Here is a 21881-nt window from a genome sequence, read left to right as displayed (position 1 = left end):
ACAACCTACCTCTCTTTAGTGCTCAAGCCGCAAAAAAAATAAATTTCAACTGGCTAATTTTCTAGGATTTCAAATAACTTATTTTTCTCATAGAGGAAAATTCTTCATCATGCATTCTTTTCCTCAGTTTGTAATGACCCCACGCTAAGGTGTTTATTCCATTTTCACAGATGTAACGTTTGTCATCCTTTGAGCTCAAAGCAATTCTATTCATCTCCATCGTGCGCAACTGATGATTCTGTGATCGAATTAGAGTCATATTCCTAAAGGTGAGAGTTTTTCACGCAAACTGGTAACATAGTCATCAAATGCTATCGTTTTATCAATCGTGACTTTTGTCACACCTTTTGCGCGTTTACCTACACCTCCACCTTGCACGTGGCAGGAGTAAAGCTTGCTTCGCAATCCTATAAATTGGGTCATGATTTTTCCTCCACATTAATCTTTTATCTTACCTATTACTATAGCATTAGTTTCCGAATGGCAAGGGTGGTTAGTTGGATAATTTGTGGTATCATATAAGGAGCTGTTCTTTTTTACATCCTCAAAGAAATCTTCACGCATTTTCAGAATGAAGCTATCCGTATCCATATACAGGAATGTTATAACCTTCTTTTTATGTCCATAGAAGAAGTCATACATTAAAATATTTGAAATGTCTAAAACGCTTGATCAATGTACAAAGGCTTGTTGTTTTGATAGAACTGTCTGCTGTGAACAGCAACGAGTATCTCTGCGAAAATAGTTCGAGAAATAAGGATCTACAATCTTTTTATTTAATCTATTTTCGCAATTGATGAGTTCGATATTGATTCTATTACGTACATTCTCCAGAGTCTTACCAAAGACAGCACTGTTTATTAGCTTATACATTTCCCGATCAAAATAGAACTTTGCTAATTTCCGTTTCTACGAATTGAGGTCGAATTATGACTTCATCCATGGAGACTGATCAAACTCGATTATTCTATGGATCTTTTTCAATTTGAGACCTGCTGCTATGGCTTATTTTAGTGCTCTGTAATGGATGACGGAACGCTCCCTATCATCCAGAGTAGTCAATAATTTAGAATGTCTCCTCCATGAAGGGACTTTTTTTCGCTGCAGAAAGGTAAGTCTGAGTGAAAATAGTGCAGCTTCATCGGGCATTCTAAATCCACTTCACAAATGTAACCCTTAGGTGAATCGTCTGGGATCGTCATCACATGAACATGCTCTATCCATTTGAATCCTCCCGTCGGGAGACATTGTGATAATTCAAAACCATACAAATTATTTTTATCTACGTATGCTAAATAAATAGACTCTTTTTTCGAGTCATGGCCTTCCATGTACGTGTTGTTAGCCTCCACATATGGCTTCACACATTGACTGATTCCTCCGCGAATACCCATTTCAAACATGTGGATCATATCACAGTCGGTCAAAAGTTCGAGCGTATTTGCCCTGTGCTTAAGCATAGCGTCGAGGGAAAGTCCTGGTATGGTTAAGGTCAAAGCAGGGTCTAAACCATAAGTAAGCAAGCATGAACTGTCGGCTAAAAGAAGTACGTCCGATTATAAATAAATATCTGAATATTCGATTGTTCCTGGCTCAACCTTGTGGAAATTCATTTTGATGAAATTAAGAATACAAAGTAATTTTCCACTGTCCTTTATTAGCGTACAACCGGTTTCAACACTCAAGCATCATCAGTCACAGTTCACTTATATACCAATCATGAAGGAGAGGAGAGGTGGGTGAGAGAGGGGGGAGAGAAGGAGGTGAAAGAAAATGGAGTTGCGATTGGCGTTGATGGGAAGGGGGAAGAGGGGTGTTAAGTGTCAGGACAGGTGTTTGGTGGGGGTGTTTAGAGTGGGGTGGGGCGGGGTGGGATAGGGGGGTTTTTCGGGTCTATCTTTGAGGGAAAGGGGTACTTCCAGGATTGGGGAGAGGCATTCAAACAATAAATCATTAACCACATGACCCGTTTTCAAGTTCTATCTGATTTCAAGTTCTTCCCACTTGTCCATCCTCATTCCTTTTTCACTCTTGTGTAACAGTTCTGGGTTGAAATCACTCCCATGGTTTTCTTTCCATAGATGTTTAGCGAAGTGTTGTTGTTTGAGGTCACAAGTTCTAAAACAGCGTTTATATTCCTCCGCCCGTGTCTTTTATGACCTCCCCGTTTGACCTATATATATAGCACCACAATCCCCACAAGTTAACTTATACACACCACTTTTGTTTTGCATACATTTGCGTACGTCCGGTTGTACGCTAATAAAGGACAGTGGAAAGTTACTTTGTATTCTTAATTTCATTGAAAGATCTGAATATTGACCCTAAGTGTTACAATCGAATTCGACCCATACTTTGTTAGCAAATTCATAATCCTCTCTTGTAATGGTATCTCCCCTCAGCGTACTAAAGCATTTTCAATGGAAGGTAGACTAATATCATTCAATTTTTCCCAAGAATTTACGTATTCAAATGGAAAAACACCCTTACGCGTGACAAGATGAACTTTATCTCCAAAAATGTGGGATGCTTATTGAATGCTTCCTTAGGGAGAGTGTCTACCAATTTAGGAAGAGAAGTTGATATAAATCTAAAGCTGTTCACGAAGCGGTAAGAAAAGTAGGAATATACATATTTTGAGAAGGAAATATACTTTTCCTCGTTGTTCGGGATGCAAGTGATCCTCGTGTCATCAGATCCTAAGTGTGGGGTAATGATGTGAGCGTCATAGTTTAATAGATTGTGAATAAAGACCGGAAGAAAGTAGGGGACTTTGTAATTAAGATTGGATAGCGTGTGAGCAGCTCCCTGAAAGGTGATCGTGGTCCCTCACACGATCCTCACCGAACTCAAAGCCGCAGATGTGACCAAGAGAGGCTTGGTTGAATGCGAAAATTTTCTCATCAGTCAATGCATGCATCGGTTTAGTGTTTTTATACAGACCTCGCACAAAAAGTTACATTTCTTTAAGTTTTTTGAGGAAAACTAGTACTGCATTTCTACCCCTGTATAAAATAGGCTGGAATACCTCTCCTGATCTTGCCACCAAAAGAAGGCAGAAAGACATCACTTCGTGCTGCTGACGTGCTTCAGTGTACGAATGCTCGTCCTTAGGACAACAACCTGCGATTTTGGGTATTATGCACTCAAAGTCTGCATATGCAACTTATGGAAGTCGAACTGTGTGTGAAAGATTTTTGACTTTCAAATAAACGTCATTACCTTCGGGAACAATAACCTTGGTTTGCGAATCTCTAGCAGCCCTGCTTATAATTTATTATTTTAATTTTAATAAAAATATAATTTGGATTTATGTTTACTCCTCTGACTAGTTACCAATTTATTTAAGTTTTTGATGCAACAGTAATGTGACTTCTTTCCTTCAACTAGGTAGAGAAGTTCACGGTGATCCTTGAGCTTCTTATTGACAATTTTGATAGAGTACTCGTTATTCTTTTCATCTAAACCAAAAACATTATTAGAGATATTATTTTTACGCTCAAATGTTTCAATTTTGGAAATTTCCACCGGGTAACTGAAAGAACCCCAATCGTAACCGGTACGAAACGTTTATGATATCGTATTTAGAAACTCGATGTGGATATATCTCGATGTTTCTCGCCCAAATGGCGTATTTAAAACAGAAATCATCGTTTTTTCGTACATTTATCACGCTGTGCGTTCGCGCGATTTCAGTTGGTAGCTCTATATAGGACGATCCTCTAAGTGGTCGATAGCGATTGATCCTCAGTTCCAATCATAAAATTTCTCTAAGGGACCAGCCCGATCCTTTTGCAGAGCTCTCAGATTTTTCCTTCAAAATTTTAGCAAATAATACGTCCAAAGTCTCATCCACATTATCCGCTCGCTTTTCGTCTTAAAACACCTATCCTGTTCCTCCAATTCAACCGTTCCTTTTTGAAATTCAGCCTTTACCAAAATATTGATTTTTACGGCTGTGTTTTCCAAACTATCATGGATTTTTTCATTCTGCGCGTTTTTTATCCTACCCAAAAAAGTAACTAAGTCTGTACGGCTTTCCCCACCACTCACCTAGTAGGTTTTCAGGCGGTTGTGAACTTTAGACTCCACCTCCAGGATAGTGGGTCCTCCCTCTCCGATCTGATCTCCACGAACGTAAACCGTCCCGTTTATGATGTTCGCACGTCTTTTCCTGGTGCAGCATCGATTTCTTAATATTTGGTGTCTTTAAGAAAAGGAAAAAGACAAGTTTCCAATAATAAGATGAATGGGTTAGTATAAAGGATTATAATTAATTAAAAGGGAACATACTTACGGTTTCAATTGCGATGGCGGTAGACAAACCAGAGAGTGCGTCGTCAGTTCAGCACGTTCCTGTGGTAATGTGCTAAACATTCTCCACCGACGATTATGTATACGCGAAATCCCCCTCCCCCCTCTTTAAAACCTCCTGTTATTTTTCGGACGAGGAAATGGCGTTTTCGGTTTTTTCTTTGACGTATACTTCAAGGAACTAGCATTTCCTGTTTTTTCAGACGAGGAAATAGTGTTTCCTGTTTTTCGTTTTTTTTCCAGGAAATGGGATGGGCTTTCCTGTTTTTTTCAGACGAGGAAATTGCGTTTCCTGTTTTTTCTCCTACGGTTACTTTCAGGAAGTAGCATTTCCTGTTTCGGTACGTATTTATTTCACCGCTACCACTTCCAGGAAATAGTATTTCCTGTTTTGGAACATGTTTATTTCACCACTACCACTTCCAGGAAATAGCATTTGCTGTTTCGGTTTGTGTTAATTTAACCGCTACCACTTCCAGGAAGTAGCATTTCCTCTTCCGGTACGTATTTATTTAACCGCTACCACTTCCAGGAAGTAGCATTTCCTTTTCCAGTACGTATTTATTTCACCGCTGCCACTTCCAGGAAATAGCATTTCCTGTTTTGATGCGTGGTTATTTCACCACTACCACTTCCAGGAAATAGCATTTGCTGTTTCAGTACGTGTTTATTTAACCGCCACCACTTCCAGGAAATAGCATTTCCACAACGGTTTGTATTTATTTCACCACTAACACTTACAGGAAATAGAATTTCCTGTTTCGGTACGTGTTAATTTCACCGCTACCGCTTCCAGGAAATAGCATTCCCTGTTTCGGTAGGTGTTTATTTCACTGCTTCCTCTATGTTTCTATCAGAAGTTAGCCTTATATTAATACGACTTACTGGGAGAGACTTGCCATTCGACATCATGCTTTCCGTAGAAGTGAGGATTTACTATACCGGGGAAGGACACTCCGCATGCAAGGGTTGTGTCAGGGGACGAACCGTCGTGAAGGCGGAGAGGCGAACTATTCGATCCATCCTTCCCATAAGTACAAGGCCTGTGAGCTTTTTGGGGGTTGCACTGTTACAAAGTCATCCCATTAACCGGTAGAATACCTAATAATAATACATAATAAATTGTGAAAAGGATATATTCAGATTTTTTTATTTCAAACTTTATTTCTTATATTTGGATGAGGGAATGAGGACGATACAATTGGTATGTAATCACATTTATTGCTGAACATGTACAGACTTTTTTAGTATACAAGCATTTCATCTTCAATGTTGAGCAGAAATTTTATCACCCTTAGACAGGGACCTTTGATGCAGTCCGTGGTCCTATAATGATACACTTTACAGTCCTTGTGATCCGTGTAGCATACCGGTTTCTCGCCATCTAATTCCACGCTCCCGCCATCACCACCACCAACCTTTGGAGTACTTGATGTATCTTCGCTCTTATTCTGTACACCATCGACTTCGGTTCTCCCGTATCGTTTGGGAACACTGCCTCCTCCCATGGTTTTTGGTTCTGATCGAAAAGCTTCGTTCACTTCAAGACAAATTATAGGAACCTGTGCCTCAACCTTTCGTCGTTTTCCTGGATCGGTAATATCAGATGCTAGGGCGATGTTGAATCGTTCAATTAAGAATAGGAGCGATCAATTAGACTTCCTTAGAGACACCTGAAGTGTCATGCACCTCCGTTGAGCGCAATCCATTGATGTCTACTTTTTGTTTGCGATATGGCAAGAAGTCTCAAAGCCATAACCTCTCTCACTCATAGCTTAGTGTTTAAATATGGGCGTGAGGTTTGCTACTTTTCAGTCGTAGGGTAATGCGCCATTATTTAGGGATTTATTGTTCATTGCTACAAAATTAGAAGTTCTTTCTGATACTCACCCGTTATCCCTTCGCTTCCCAATTCCTTTTCATCCGTCATTCCATTCAATAGGGATTGTTCACCCATGAATCCTCCCCCGAATGAGGAATCGCGTTACGTCATTTTTCTATGTACGGTCATCAACTTTCAAAGAGATGTGAACATTTTTCTTCAGTTGCTATAATGATTTCCATGGCAAGTGTCTGTGACCTGCGCATTTCTTCTTTTCACACATATCTATCCAATCATAAAAATGGGTCCCGGTGATACAAATTCCATTTTCTTTTATGTCATCAAAATGTTAAACTTTCTAAATTGAAGGTACTTCAGAAGTTGTTTCCTTCATTTCAGAATGAGAGACCAATAGTGCTCGGGATGGAGACGTTGGGTGACTCCTTCAGTGTAAGGCCTACCTCAAAGATTGGGTGTAGGCAGCAAGATCATTATTTCATAAAATAGTTTCGCTTATCTCAAATTTTATTCACTCCGTAGTTGTACAATTAATCCTTCCCGTATCAGAATGCGTGTCTCAGGACAGACGACCATGGAGTATTGAGGGAGACCCAAACTAATCAAACTGTAAGCTCAAACTGATTGATGAAGAAATATATATTTCATAAAAGCAATACTGTGCGATGTTCAGGGACAAAATGTGGTTTTTCTGGAGATAATGGGCTAAGTTCAGATCAGTGTCGCCGTCAAGAATACCTGGTCCTGGATCCTAAACAAAGGTATGAGCACGGGGTGACCCTTAACATGCAAATTCAGGGAGTACTGTGGAGTACTGAGTAATATTCAGTTTAGTGATCTTCGGAGGGCCCAGAACCGTTTTATACGTAATAAGCACACAGTTTGCGGATGCCAGCGATTAAAAGGAATTACTATCGAGTGTACAGGGTTCATTTTATCTCCTGGTTTAAGAGATATTACCTTTTACTTCGTGGAAAAATGTGTGTTGGTATTTTTGAAATATACTGTGTACCGGCTGAGAATGAGTTGTGGGCTAGCTCTTTGAGGGCCAAGTTCAGTTAAGTCTAAATTTCAGGGAGTGATTGACATGATTCCAGCTTAGTCACTCGCACTTGTTTGGGAATGGGACACGTTTCTTTTGATACATTCATAGAAGCAGTCAGTCATTCGCATATGCTTCACCAACTTTAACTCTAGTCTCCTCGTGCCCTGGTTCAATTCCTTCGAGTCAACGAGTCCTTCGATTATCCGGGTCTTTCGAGAGCCGCTCTTCGTTTGAGTCAGCAGGCCCAAGGATTTCCAACGGGCAAACGTTCTCTGGAGACTCGTTGATCCTAGTGCTACTGACTCGAGTCATCACACTCACTTTAGTGACTCGTTCAATTGAATGATTTATGACTGATCCTTCCACAAGTCTTACATCTAGCTTGTTTGGACAGCAGTCAATGTTTCTGTGTAATAGCCTATGAAAAGGTTTCAATCATCAATGAATTCATAACGTTTAGAAACCTTCCTCGTGCGTGTCTTTTGTTCCGACCAGTATGTTATGAAGATCTTTCGAGGGTATTCATTTTGACAAAAATTGTATTGACATTGTCAACAATCAGTTCCGCTGAAATGGCTTATGATCGTGAATTAAGCCTGCTTGCAAGTAATTTAAAAGCTAAAATATTATGTTACCGCAGCTTTTGTACGTATTCTGTTATATTCAATAAGGCGAAACCGTTCAGCGAAGTACCGGGGCCGATTCGCCTGCCAATATGGGGAAATTTGTATTTGTATAAATTAGGTAAGGAACTTTTAATTTTTTAAATGTGTTTGTACTATCATATAAGAGCTAAAAGCAGTTTTTGTCAGGAATTTATAAGCCACTGAAGTACCACGAAGCACTAAAAGATCTCTGCAGAAAATATGGGCCACTTGTAAGACAAGATCTTGGTTCGAAAACCACCATACATGTTTTTGACCCTGAGAGTGTCAAAACTATATACGAGGCAGAAGGGAAACTACCTCATGTTGAGCCACTGCAAGAGACGGTTATGTTGTATAGAAAACAGAGGAACATTTGTCTAGGCCTGGGCAACTTGTAGGTGAAAAGTTTTTTTTAGGTATTCATGTTGTGTTAGAGAAGTAGTTAAAACAATGATAATAAGTTACAATATTCATATTTCGATTAATATAGCTTATCTTTTAACTTGACCTCTACATGATGTATTTATAAATGTTCATGGCTATGGATTGATCAGTTAGTAATTTGCCTTTTTAAGTATGAAATTAAAACAATCTTTCTTCCATTGTTACAGAAATGGGGAGGAGTGGTACCGTTTAAGAAGCGCAGTGCAGCAAATGATGCTTCGACCCACTGAAGTTCACTATTATTTACCTCACATCAATGAAGTCGCAACAGATTTCATTAAAAGAATTCGAGAGAAAACAAACGGCGACGGGGAACTTGGGGGCTTGAGGGAAGAAGCGTCAAAGTGGTCCTTAGAATGTAAGTTATTCAAAGACATAATTTTTAAAAATTTAACGTGGTGCATTTATGATCGGCCCATTAAATGTTGAACCTCGCTAGGTAATGGGCATTGAAAAATGAAAAAAAACGAGCATGCATAGGTTTTCTTTGTTACTCATGAACCCCCTAAAATGCTAATTACTTTCCATTGTAATTTTAATGGTCATATAGTCTGCGTTGTTCTCAGTCGTCCAACGGTTTGCTAACATGAGAGAAATGCAATGTTTTATCAATTAAAAAGTGCATTGGTAGAAGCAAACTTTTTCATTGCCAATGTCTGCAATGGAACAAAAATATGAGAGGCTTGTTGAAGTTGTTAGAGGCTTTTAAGGACTGTTGGAAAGGTTATAAAATGTTGTCGCAAAGTTAAAAGTTGTATAATCATATTGATGTATGTTTTGCTGGTTGTGTGCATAAGTCAAATTCCATCAGGATAAATTAGATTGGATTAGATTAAGATAGTTCATTTAACCATTGTATGGTTACATGAACTATTTTTGATATATTTGCATGTTTTTATGCCTTCTTTTTGGATACTGTTCTGTTATTAGTATTCGCTGATAATTGGGTAAATCTAGGGATAAACTATCAGATTTTACCCTGCACCATCCCCAGTTTGGAATTTAGCTCACAGTGGTCTTTAAGTGACGATTCCGCGACTACCCTGGCTATATAAAATAAAATCATTAATTAAATGTTACATGAGTGAAGGTGGTTATTTGATCACTTTTGGTTTAAATTGTCATTTCATTCAGAATGGTAGGAGAACCTTTCCCAAGGTATGTAATTCTCAAGTTCCCCCTGTATGAGTGAACATAGAAAAATGGATTAGCCCCTATGTGATAATCCTCGCCACAACCTAATGGCCATGAGAACCCAATGCCATGCTTTAGATACCCTTTTCTTCAGTGCAAATACTTCCGTCTCTCCAAAATATGATGGCATTGACAACTGAAGCACTAGAAAATCGAAAGTTTGTCTTAGAAAGTATCTTTCGGAAAACTTTGTATTGGGCTGAATAATGGAACTATGATGCTTTCACTAGCATGAAAGATTAAATTTTGAAAGCATTTGTTTTTATTTTAGAAATATTCTTAATTAAATATGTGTTTAATGATTTAAAGTATGCATATTAAGTTGGAAAATCACTGTTTGGAATAAACTAGAATTTCCTTTGGAGGCATCTTTACTTGTATTGTTCTAAAAAGAAAGTTTTTTGTTTCCCAGAAAACACTTTTTGTGCTTGAAAACCTACATTTAGGTCACATTGAATAGCTGAGAATCTATGATGTATGATTTAATATGCAGCTGGAAATGTATTACTCATTTTTTTAGCTAATCTATTGGTTGAGCTAGGTTTTTGATGGACACTAATACTAAATTAATATCTAGTCTCTCCTAACAAAAACAGAACCTAGCATCCTACTCTGTAACTCCCTCTGCATCTTATGTATCTGTAAGTCCATCTCCGTATACTCCCTTCCTCCCTTCACTCCATTCAACATCCCTATCCTATTTCTGCCCCTTTCTTGCTTGCATAACATTCTGCCCTCTATTGCAGTCTTCAACATCCCACTGCCAATCAATTTACTTTTCATCCATCTTTCCTGTCTCATTTCCTCTCTTCCCCCTCACCTTTCCTAGCACCACCTCGTTTGTTTCATCATGATTAGAATTTTGTGATAATTTCATGCTTGACTTCTGATTGGTGGGGCAGGGGGTTTTAGTTTTTAGTTTTTTTAAGCCTAAAAATAAAAGGATAATAAATAAGGAACTCCCAACAGCAAATATTTTCCAGTGCATTATTGTATCACCTACACCCTGAAATTGTAGCAGTGTAATGCACATTTAGCGGATGACTGAGTTAAATGTCACTGTAGCATCCTCTCCCGCAGTTTCTTGGAATTTATGACCTTAGTTAATTATTTACCATATTAATTTTCAAGTGCATATTTTATATTATTCCATTTCCTTCTCTGTTTTATTTTCCTAATTTTTGTTCCTAGAATGAATTTGTTTTTACTTTTATTCACATTGATCACTCAATGTTTCTTTTTTAGGTATTGTTTACCATTTTATATTCTTCTTAACTTATATCTGTGTTACTCATGAAACCCAGTAGAAGTTTATCTACTATCATAGTAGTTCTTGTTTTTTGTTTCATTTAAAACTTTCACATAGCATTCCACGTTCATAACTTCCTCCCAATTGAACTTGACAGTCATTATAAGTATCAAATTATATTTTAAATGTAAATTTAAACGGGGAGTTGTGGTTCTAACATAGGTAATTCTGTTTCTAATGGAGTCCTAGTTTCAAAGTCGACTTCAAATGGAATCAGAAGTGTTTCCGACCTGATATTGTGTAATTTTGTGAAACCATGCCTACTCCCTCCATTTGTTGGAGATTCCGTATGAAATTCTACAGGTAGCTGACTTTGTGCTAAAAGACTGTTGGGTGTGAATAAGCACGTATACTTCCGGTTAAATAATGAAAACCCACATATGAAAAGGCCAAAAAGTGGTGTCGTCTAATGTTTTTAGGTGATCTTTCGAATCAGATTGCCCAAAAATGTGATAAGATGTCCTTTACAAAGGATTTTATGAGCTTGCTTTTAATTTGAAGTATATTCTGGGTGGCTAGCATTGTGTTTATGAAATGGTGTGTAAAGTTGGTTCATCGTCTATCCCCTTGTGTACCCCTAATCCCTCCAGCGGCAGGGTATGTCTGCTTTGAGTCGCGCTTGGGAGGCTTTGATGGAGGAAAGGCGGAAGAGGAAGTTACTCGCATGGTGCAGGCAAACAAGACCATCTTTATGATGTCAACCTTGCTGAAGTTTTCCCTTCCATTTTTTAAAGTTTTTCCAACCCCAAAATGGAATACTTTGGTCAAGGAAGAGGATTACTTTTTTGGGTTTGTTTTTCTTAAGCTTGTGTTATCATGGTTAGACTTAAATACCATTTTGTTTTTGATTGTTGATGACATTTATTAATTCAGGGAATTTTACTTTCAGGACTGGGAGTGGTTATGTTGACAGAACTATTTCAAGGATTAAAGATTTGCAGTTACAAAATAAAATAGGTGAAAGAACAAATCACTTTTTAATATATCTTCTGTCAAAGCCTGACCTTTCATATGGTGACATCAAAATCATTGCCTTGTCCTTGTTTGGAGATGGTCTGACCACAGTAAGTACTACACTGCTCTGAACTTTTCTTCCAAATCTGAATTAATTCCATGTTATACACATCTTTCCTTCACATTTCAGATTAGTCATTAACCTTGGGACAATGATGTTTATGCCATAGTGACCTGTTTTTCTCTATTATATTGAACTTTGTGTTATTTTCAATTTCAATTCAACTTAATGTAATATGCATAATTGAGGGAAAGACTAACTTGGCACATTCCACTAGAATTTTTATTTTTCACGACCATGTTTTTGTTGCAAGACAACATTCTCATGTGAAATTTTGGGAAGTACGGAGTGTATATGTAAATATGCAGTAGCCATTGGAGGGGTGGGGACCGGAGAAGTAAGCTGGGGAGTGTAGGTGGTGGTGAAATGAGGAGGGGTAACAGTGTGCATGCCAATGGTTGGAAAATGGGAAGGACCAGGGGTGAATGGGTTGGGGAGGCTAATGAGTGGGGAAGGGGTGGGAGGTGCAATACTTGAATGGCCGTCTCAGTGTGTGCGAAACGGGAAGGATCGAGGGTGGAATAGGAAAGGTGCAGGAGGAGAGAATGTGAGGGATATAAATGGTCATTAACAAGTAAACGCCGACGCCGACCCCGGTGGCGGCGGGGTAACGTCCTCGTCTGCCATTCCAAGGGTCGCGGGTTCGATTCCCGCCGGGGTGAGTTTTTCTCCACCTAGGGCTTGGGTGTTTGTAAATGTGATCATTGTTATCGTTGTTAATAGTTAGATGTAAAGGCCAGAATGCGCTGTTTTCGGACTTATACTGAATAAATAAATCTCCAGTTCTTCATGGGGGTCTGACCAGGATTCGAACCCAGATCCCTGGATGTCTGACCAAGGGCTTTAGCCTGTTGGCCTACTGAAGCATCCTTTCATAACCAGAAATTTTAGGGGCTCTAAAGGAACTAGATAACATGACAAAATACTATACATGCAATGTCACAAGTATTTAAAGTGGTAAGCATCGTGCTACAGTCCACTGACTTGAAGCCAACTTTAAACACTAGGTACTCACCTTTGGCAAATTCAAAGAACTGTGGGTGAAGAATGTCGTTGCATCTTCTGCAGTGCTTTGAATTTGTATGAGGTAAGCACCTCTCTGTTAGAAAAGTTGGCGTCAACATTATGGACCGTGGCGCAGCGTGCCCAACTATGAATTCCTGAGACATAGTATGTACGGTATTTCAGGATAGCAACTTGTTCCTTTAAAGCCCCAAAAATTTCAGAGTGTAAGAGGATACCTCTAGCTTAATTGGCTTTAGCAATCCTACTGGGCATCAAGGGATGTGGGTTCGAATCCCGGTCTAGGTGACCTGGGTGTTTTTTACCATGTGCAGTTGTTGCATTTAAATGCATGGAGTTGGCGGAATGAATTCCATTTTAGGGACTTAAGGACAGCATGTTACACCATGCAAGAATGAATTTTCATTTGGCATTTGATAGTGCAGAGCTGTCTGTTAACTGCAAATACGTATACCATGTGAATGTGACCTGATAGCCATGCTCACATTTTGTCCATATGTAGGCAAACGCCATCGTAGTTTAAATAAGCATTGGTGAGGGAAATTTATATGTACTATTTTCCAGGTTGTAACTCAGCCAATAATAATTAATTTTTTGCATAGACTGCTCCAACTCTAATATGCAGCATGTATTGCTTGGCAACTAACCCAGAGGTCCAGCAGAGGGCCTACAAAGAAATTTCTTCTGTTTATAAAGGAGGAAAGATAACCATCGAAATGATTAATCAGATGCCATATATGAAGGCTGTATTGAAGGAAACATTTCGGTGAGTAAGTCCCATTGAAAACAGTGAGGAGGTAGTTTCCGATTTACAGAGAAGAGATATCATAACTTATTTCTTTGTTACAGTGTTTTTCCCAGTGGAACTGAAATATCACGAGTTTTGCTCAAAGATTTGGTTCTCAATGGATATTTAGTACCAGCTGGGGTGAGTTTTTATGCATTCAGCTGTCACTTGCTGCTTTTATCATTATAGGGGTGCTTGCCACCAAAATATTCGAAAAACAAAATTGCTTAGTGCCTTTTTGAAAATGAAAAATTGTGGAGGGTGGGGTGTTTAATGTCAGATATTAATCCCTAGAAAAATGAAGCATCTAAGAGCCATGTGTACACCTGCTTCATTGTCTAGTGTTTGAGTGGGGTGTCGGAGGGCGGGGGTAGGCGCCATAGCATTTGTTAAAAGGAGTGCTGTAGTGACGGGCATGGTTCAGGATTGAAAGCATCACAGAGAGGGAAGAATGTTTGCTGGAAGTGCCGAGATTATTGATTCAAAAGTTAAAGGGGTGTGGTACATTGACCAATGTAGAAGGCAGAGCATAGTTGGCACTTCAGGTGATAAACTGAATTGCTGGAGGTGGAGGACTAGGGAATGGGTGGGAAAGAGTTTAAAAGCTAGTGGGAGAGAAATGGAAATTGGATTTTAAAAATAGGGCATGTTTTACATCTTGGCTTATTGCAGGCCATGGGTTTGCTTTGAGATGGATGGGGATTTTGTAACAGTGAATTGGCTAATTTGTTGATATCTGATAATGGGGTTGAGGAAAAATTTGGTTGGGGAATTGTGGTTCTTGAGGATGGGATTAAGGTTTTTTTAAAATATCTCAGAGGCCATGCCAGGAAATTTGTTAGTACAAGCCAAAAAATGTTCATGTCTGTGATGGCGGAAGGCAAGGGGAGTGTTGGCATGTTTTCAAATTATTTTGTCTAGGGAGGGGGGCAGACCTGTACACATCCTCGTTGGAGGAGGGAATGGTGTAGGTTTGAGAGGAATTTATTGAGGGAATTGAAATTATTGCAGATCCTGTGCCAAGTCAGAAAGGGAGTAAGGAATGGAGCACTTGGTATGACAAGGGTTGAAAGGTTTATGATGGAACTGATGTCACTGATACATGCGCAGCATGTACACTTGAAATGAATCAATTTGGTGCTGATTTCAAAATGTGATCAGCTTATGTCATGGTGCTGCATAATTTTTTGTATTAGATGTGACAATCAAGATTTTTGAGTTGCAATATATAATGTAATTTGGTGATATATTTTTTCCAGACTCATTGTAACTTGAATCAAAGTGTTCAATATATGTCTGAAAAGTACTTTAAAAATCCAGAGAAGTTTTTACCGGAGAGATGGCTGAGGGGCGAATCTAGCAGCAATGTTCACCCCTACCTCCTCATCCCCTTTGGCATTAGATCAAGAACTTGTCCTGGTAATGTAATTGCATTATGAGTTAGCTCAATACTTGTGATTCTCCTCCATTTATTAGCTGACTTGCAATTTATAATATGAACTCAAACATTTATTTATTGAAAACAGAACCATAAAAAATGGAATTAAAGATAAACTGATCTGTTATTATGACTCGTATGATTGTAATTTGATGAACTACAAGTTATGTATCCAGTGTTGAAGTTGATCAAATATAATTTTCTCTACTTCTCATTGCCTGTACATGTTTACAGAAAACATTTTCTCATGTAATGTGGATGCAGAGCTGTAATAGATATGACCTTACTCGAAATTCCATAAATGTTGGCATCATGAGTAATAGTAAAGGCGTTGTAAACTTAAAAGTGTCAAAAAAGAAACCCAGCCCACTGAGGACTCACTTTCTTGTGTGAGCCATAATGCCCTGCTCTCACTGCTTGAGTATAATATGAGCAGGATTTTACTTTATTGAAAATCATACAATATTTCTTTGCTTGAGAATGCATAGCTTTTTTATACCCCTCTCGTCAATAGAATACATTAATAGCACTATTGTTATATTCATATTGACTGTAAATTCTTGATTGTTCTTGCTATTCTCTCCGTAGCACTTCAAAATTTTTATCAAATTACAATCTTACAGTTTAATTCTGTAAAAGATAATTTCTTGGAAAATTCAATTTACTTTTTTTAAATGTATATCTGAAATACCCTGGCTTTCTAAAAGTTTTGACTTTCACATGATCAAAAGTTGTTAATAATATTTGATTTTTTAATATAACCATTTTTGTATTCGCAGTACTTTCCCATTATTGTTTCCCTAGCGCTCATTGCTGAGAATTCCACGTTCTATTTTAAGTCCCCCTGTTTTACTATGCAATGAATAAGTTATTAACTATCAGCACAGCATTATTTTATTTGGCATTGAATGACAAAATTGAATCCTTATCGGTGATCCTTTGTCAATATTCATCCTTTGCCAGTCATTGATTTTTTCCTGGCCACGTAATTGGTTTAGCACCCTGACCAAACTATGTTCTGTTATTCAATTGATGATAGTTTAGTTTTCTTGTGAAACTATAATGCCACTCAAATAAAAATGGCTGAAAAATGGTAAAATTTGCTTTCAGTGCTAGAAAATTAGAATTGACCACAAGGAATGAAAAAGGAGAGCCTTCATGTATACTAAGACAATATTTTCTGCTTATTTTGGATATCAGTGTTTTTTTTGATTATCCGCTTCACTTCATCATGCATCCATTAGCATTGATAATTGACAGTTTATTGTATATTTTATGTTGCTTAAGATTAATTAATTTATTTATATTTATAAAGTAAATAATTAAAATATAATAAAATTTATAATTTATCCACTTAATTATAATTAATAATAGCTAGCAAGTTGCATGCTCACGTCAACAATGGGAGGAGTGGTGGGGTAGTATCAGACTCCTCAGTTTATCCTTTCCCATTGACCCATATGGGCACTTGTCAACCAAAGTTAATGCAATAATGGCATCATCATCTTCTAAAGCTGGAGCCTTGTCATTGCAGTCATTGGTCTCTCTTCATTCTGGCCATTCATTTTAGGTTGTTACTCTCATAGTACTTTTTATAATAGTACTTTAATTTAATTATGCTTTATTTGAGCTTTCTTTCCATGCTGCCATTATTGTCTATGGCAGCATAAAGGTCAATAATGGAATATGGATTTAGTATGCACAATTTTACTTTGTTCTTAGGGCTTTCACATTTAAAGCCATGGCCAATGAATGAAAAGTAACATGTTGTCTGTAACAGAAATAGGAGTTCCATGGCAATAGCTTTCATTTATGTCAAAATCAAACCGTACTCCATTGGGAATGCCAATTCATATGCATGACTCTATATGTATGAAAAGAAAACCCAAATAAAGTACATTTATTATAAATATATGCATTATATATCTATGGTACTCTGTAACGCGTATGCAGAGGAAATATTATGTTATTGCAAAGTCAGTGGTAAGATAGGCACAGGATGAGGTAGGTAGATGTGAAGCAAATGGGGAACATCATTTCATTTAAATTTATGAAGAGGCTACTCCTCCTGAGCTTCAGGGGGAGTGGCCTAACAGCAGTAATGATGCCTCAGGGTACTACTTTCCGTTATTTAAGTGGCTGGGAGCTTTTTCACAATCAATAGCAGGAAGTAAGGGAGAAGGGGAAGCAATGGGTGGTAACGTAGGGGCTGGGGATGATGGCCCATGCTCATATTAGTGCTGAAATTTTGCTCAAAAAACTGGTTGTTTAATTGGAAATAATTTTGGGATATTCAAAGGTAAGGTATCTGTATTCATCTATAGTGGGATGTTTTAATTTATTGATTCAAACTGTTTCTAAGGAGAGTAAGAGTTTCAATTTTTAGGGATACTAGGAAATAAATTTGTAATGCCGAAAGAGGCATTTTGCACCCCTTATGTCCTATGATTTGTGCAATTAACTTACTTGCCTACTTCCTAGTACATTGGCTGGGTTTTTGTTTCAATCACTGAGTTTGACTTTCACAAAAAGTTACTGAAATCATCAAGCATATTTATAATAAATGAATTGCCCCTATCTGGAGTCATTATTCACATTTTATTTCTAATAAAAGGTATGTCATTAATTTTATGTTCATTCAAGTTTATATGAGCCTTATGATATAATTTATCAAATACAGGCCGTCGATTTGCAGAGCAAGACCTAATAGTCACTTTGGCCCTTATGCTGTACAACTTCAAACTTGAATGCAATAAGAAAAGTCCTTTGGAGCAGTATTACAACATACTCCTCTTTCCAGAAGACTCACTGAAGATTCATTTCAAAAGTCGTTCTTAAATCACTTCCATAGAATGATTTAATTTTAGTTTCCTTTTTGATATGGTCAGTAGGTGCCTTAAGACAGTGTAATTCAATTATGGAAGCCGATGTATCGGGCTAGTGGAAGTCACGCAAACCAATACATATTATAAATAATGGGTTCCTGGAGTAATAGTGATAGCTGTAACTGGGCAACCTTAATTGTTCCATTACTTTTTTGTCTTTGTGTTATGATGAAGGAATTTAAATCAAATTTCAAGTAAATAATAACACCAGGGACCAGTTTTGTGTCTTCTGTATTTCTCTTTTGTGAAAGCATGAGAAGTTTCGAGTGATTTGGAAAGAAATTCATCTATCTGCTGATATTCAGTTATCTATATGTTATGTGGATATCTATATGAATAAATTAGGAAGTGAAGCAATTGTTGGCTAATATTTCATAAATGATATGGTGTGTAATATTATTAAAATTTGATGTATTTTTAAAAGTTTTCGTAGCTGCATTTTCAATTTAAGTTGATCCTGTTAATTTTGCTGTTAAAAATTCTTAGTTAGAGTGATATATGGTGCCATGTGTTCAAGAAAAGCTTAAATGCATGTGGAATCTAGTCATGGCAATATCATTAAACACGTTTGAAGGTAATATTTAGGTTAAAAGTTCTGGTAATATGACTCATTAGTAATGCCTATGTGAAATAATGTGTTAAAATGAAGAGTGGAACTGTTGCAAGTTTTTACATTTTTATTTGCAAAATATTTTTCATGTATAATGCAAAAAGTGGGGTTTTTTTATTGAACAAGAGTGATGTTAGCTTTTATGGGATTCTTTTATAGCTGTAGGCACTCCTCAAATGACCTTCCCCTTTGTAGCAATAGCAAACCCCCATTTTTTCTCTCTGTGATTTTTTGTCCACTCCACGCATCATTGTCTTTTCCCTTTCTTGTTCCTGATTGAAATAATTTACAATGGTAACCCATGCCAGATATTCCCCATGTGACTTCCAGTTATCCTCTGTGGCAATGAGACTCAGTAAAATTTGGCATCTTCGTCAACACTAATCTCATGTGAAGGGGGAAGTTAATGAACTAACCTTGGAGTGCAAAGAGTTGGGACTGATGCCCAAAATGGAGGTGCTCGCTTTGATTGCAAAACAACCAATTGTTGAGAGGCACTACTAAATTCTAGCGGAAGACAGTACACCACATGCAGGAGGTAGAATATTCTTTCACTTGAGTACTATCGGAATGTTCTTCATGTTTCAAATATTTTGATCTCCTAAAGTTGAAGTAATAATCTCCTGCTGGCTCTTAGGTATTACTCTTGGCATGTACAATATGATGCTCCAATAGCAAGAAATCATTTTGGATACACATTTCAACAGTTATGACTAAAGGAAGCGTCATTATGCCTCACAACGTCATCATTTTTGTTCTTTAACTAATACAAATTTTTGTTTTTCTCCACTTCTCAGTGATAATGCTAGGTTCCCAATGTTAATTTTTTCACACCCATACTTGACCCATACCTTTCTCATAAACATCTATATTATATCCCTTCATCTTCCTCCTGGAGGCTCTATAATTTCTCTCATTTTCCCTGTTGTGCTTCATGTATACCACGAGGGACTCTTGGTCTCCATGCTCCCATTGTGATGGAGATAAGTTTACAACTGATGAGTGACAACATTTGAGCTGGGGACATCCTGGGATGTTTAATGAAAAAATTGAAATAATCCCTCCCCAGATCCCTAAAATCTTTACCTGCTTTTTGGCTTTTCAACAATTGTTTGCTGTCAAATTTGGGTACCCTTTCTGTAAGACCATTACTTCTATGAAAGTAGAGGCTGCTAGTCCTTAACTCTATCTTATTTTATCTAAAATATTTGCATCATTCATATAATAGGGAAGCCATATTGTTTGCAATGCAATCCTTACAAATACTATGAGTGGCAATCACATTCTGTAATTCATTTTTAACTGAACTCTTGGATGATGGAGTTAATTAAAACTAATTGGAATAACAGTTGGCGGTGACAAGGTAAGGGCATTTTTCATGGTCTAAAATATTTTTTTTGGAATTTGGTGTGGTTTATTGGCATTTGGCTGCAAAATGAATATGTTAGCTTACAAAATATACAACTACATATATGACCATCTTTATGTGAATCTAGACTTGAGAAGTAAACATAATTTCTATACATATTCAAGATTTAGTACTCCTTATGGATTTTGTTAATCAATTTCCAGCCCTTTCTAAATATTTTTATCTCAATGGTTGCCATTTACATGAAATCTTGTTGATTCAGTTTAATTGTAAATTACAAAACTATCACTAATATTCATTTCCAAGACTCACGCTCTACCAAAGAATCTTTTTGGAGCTGATGGGTTTAAGGCTGATTAATAGTTTAAAATTCAACAATTTTGCTTAAAAAGTACAATTTGCATTGCTTTCTAATATGAAAATACTTAGTTTGGGCTATTCCATGATTTTTTTTTCTTTTTTGGGCAAAACTCTTGTAAAGAATGAATTCAGTAATGCAAAATAATTACTAGAAATCACATCATCATTAATGCCTGTAATTAGTCACTAGTTAGTAGCACTTGTGATTAAGCTATTTCATTTTACTGTCCATATTTTTCCATTGGTGTGTTTGCCATAATATTCTGTGCTGAAAACCTATTTTTTTCAAAATTTATTTTTTTTATTTAGAGTGTATATTTCACATCATAACAAGCAAGCAGTGTTATTCCTTCATTGCTAGCTTTCAGTGGTTTCATTGTAATCAGTGTGTTGCGATGTGAAAAGTAATCAGTGGTGCAATTTTAATATTTGCATTATTTGTATTTTTCTTGGGACTTTTACTTAAAAGTTAACTGAATTTGCGTAAAACATTATCCAGGAAAACTAAAAATTTACCTAAAAACTCTGGGGAAACTAAATCAGATTTGCTGGATTCACTGCTGTTACAGGTAATGAACATTTTCTGTGTGCATCATTAAAACCTAGCAAATCATTAAAACATTGAAAATAACTTAAGCTCTCCAGGTGTGGTGGGAATTTCTATTGTTTATTCTCAAATTTAGTGATGCACATGATTAATCCAGTACAATTTGATGGCCATTTTACAAAGATGATTGTAATGAGGAAGAAGTAGTGTGCAAGGTATTTGATTGGAGTGACAACTAACTAGATGACTTCAAACATAACAGTTTCAGGTTTAACTTTGTGGAATTCCTTCATGATGAGGGTAAAAAAGAAACTTTACACTTCCACAATACTTTATTGTGGAAGTGTGAAGTTTATTTTTTACCCTCAAGATGACTTCTGGTTCAAATCCAGGTGGTTCTTCTAGTAAACCCTGGCTACATTCAAGCTTGATTAGCTCTATTCTCACCTATCAAATCATTTTTTGAGCTAAGATCTTGTCCTTTCCTGGTATATCTGTTGAGTGAAATCCTCTGGGGTCTTCCACTGGGTTGGTGTCTCCGTTGCTGCAGACATTTCGAAAATTGACCGAGTCATCATCCTCAGGTTTTCTGAATTCAGAAGTCCTGAAGACAATGATAGAATCAGTTTTCAAAATGTCAGCAGCAATGGGGAGACAAACCTGGTGGAAGACCCGAGAAGATTTCATTCGAACCATTCTTTGGGTTGATTACTGTGGCTGGTTATAAAATATTTTATATGTACACATTTTTTTTAATGCCATGTCATTTATAAATACTCCCAAGTGTCATTCTTGTCCTGGATGATAGTCACTTTCAAGGATTTCTATGACATGCTGATCTCACTCATTTCCTACCTCATATGAGAGACAGGGATTCTCTTTCACCTTCTACCTGCTACGCCAAATATGTGCACCAAGTGATAATGGTGCTCCATAGAGCTATAGTCCAGCTATATGTCAGTCAAAATATTTCTTGCACACAGGTGTTCTGTTT

At 37.3% G+C, this 21881-nt stretch overlaps 1 protein-coding gene across 1 annotated transcript; it reads left to right on the top strand.

Moving 5' to 3' along the window:
* Window positions 1–7572: 7572 nt before the first annotated feature.
* On the top strand, window positions 7573–18666 carry LOC139689379 (probable cytochrome P450 CYP44). The gene is made up of 9 exons (XM_071586459.1): window positions 7573–7943; window positions 8012–8240; window positions 8458–8648; window positions 11384–11582; window positions 11683–11857; window positions 13494–13657; window positions 13741–13819; window positions 14938–15097; window positions 17797–18666. The coding sequence occupies exons 1-9, from the start codon at window positions 7772–7774 to the stop codon at window positions 17952–17954; spliced, it is 1527 nt and encodes a 508-aa protein (XP_071442560.1). The 5' UTR covers window positions 7573–7771; the 3' UTR covers window positions 17955–18666.
* The last annotated feature ends 3215 nt before the right edge of the window (window positions 18667–21881 follow it).

Source organism: Hetaerina americana, unplaced genomic scaffold (assembly GCF_022747635.1).
Source record: "Hetaerina americana unplaced genomic scaffold, ioHetAmer1.1.p SCAF_23, whole genome shotgun sequence".
Lineage (NCBI taxonomy): Eukaryota > Metazoa > Arthropoda > Insecta > Odonata > Calopterygidae > Hetaerina > Hetaerina americana.
This window is presented reverse-complemented; position numbering and strand designations above follow the sequence as displayed.

Excerpts from the sequence above, each read along its gene's own strand:
- LOC139689379 (XM_071586459.1), top strand. The coding sequence starts at position 7,772 with ATGGCTTATGATCGTGAATTAAGCCTGCTTGCAAGTAATTTAAAAGCT. Across the intron at positions 8,241-8,457 it reads TGTCTAGGCCTGGGCAACTT|AAATGGGGAGGAGTGGTACC; the intron begins GTAGGTGAAAAG and ends CCATTGTTACAG. Across the intron at positions 13,820-14,937 it reads GATATTTAGTACCAGCTGGG|ACTCATTGTAACTTGAATCA; the intron begins GTGAGTTTTTAT and ends TATTTTTTCCAG.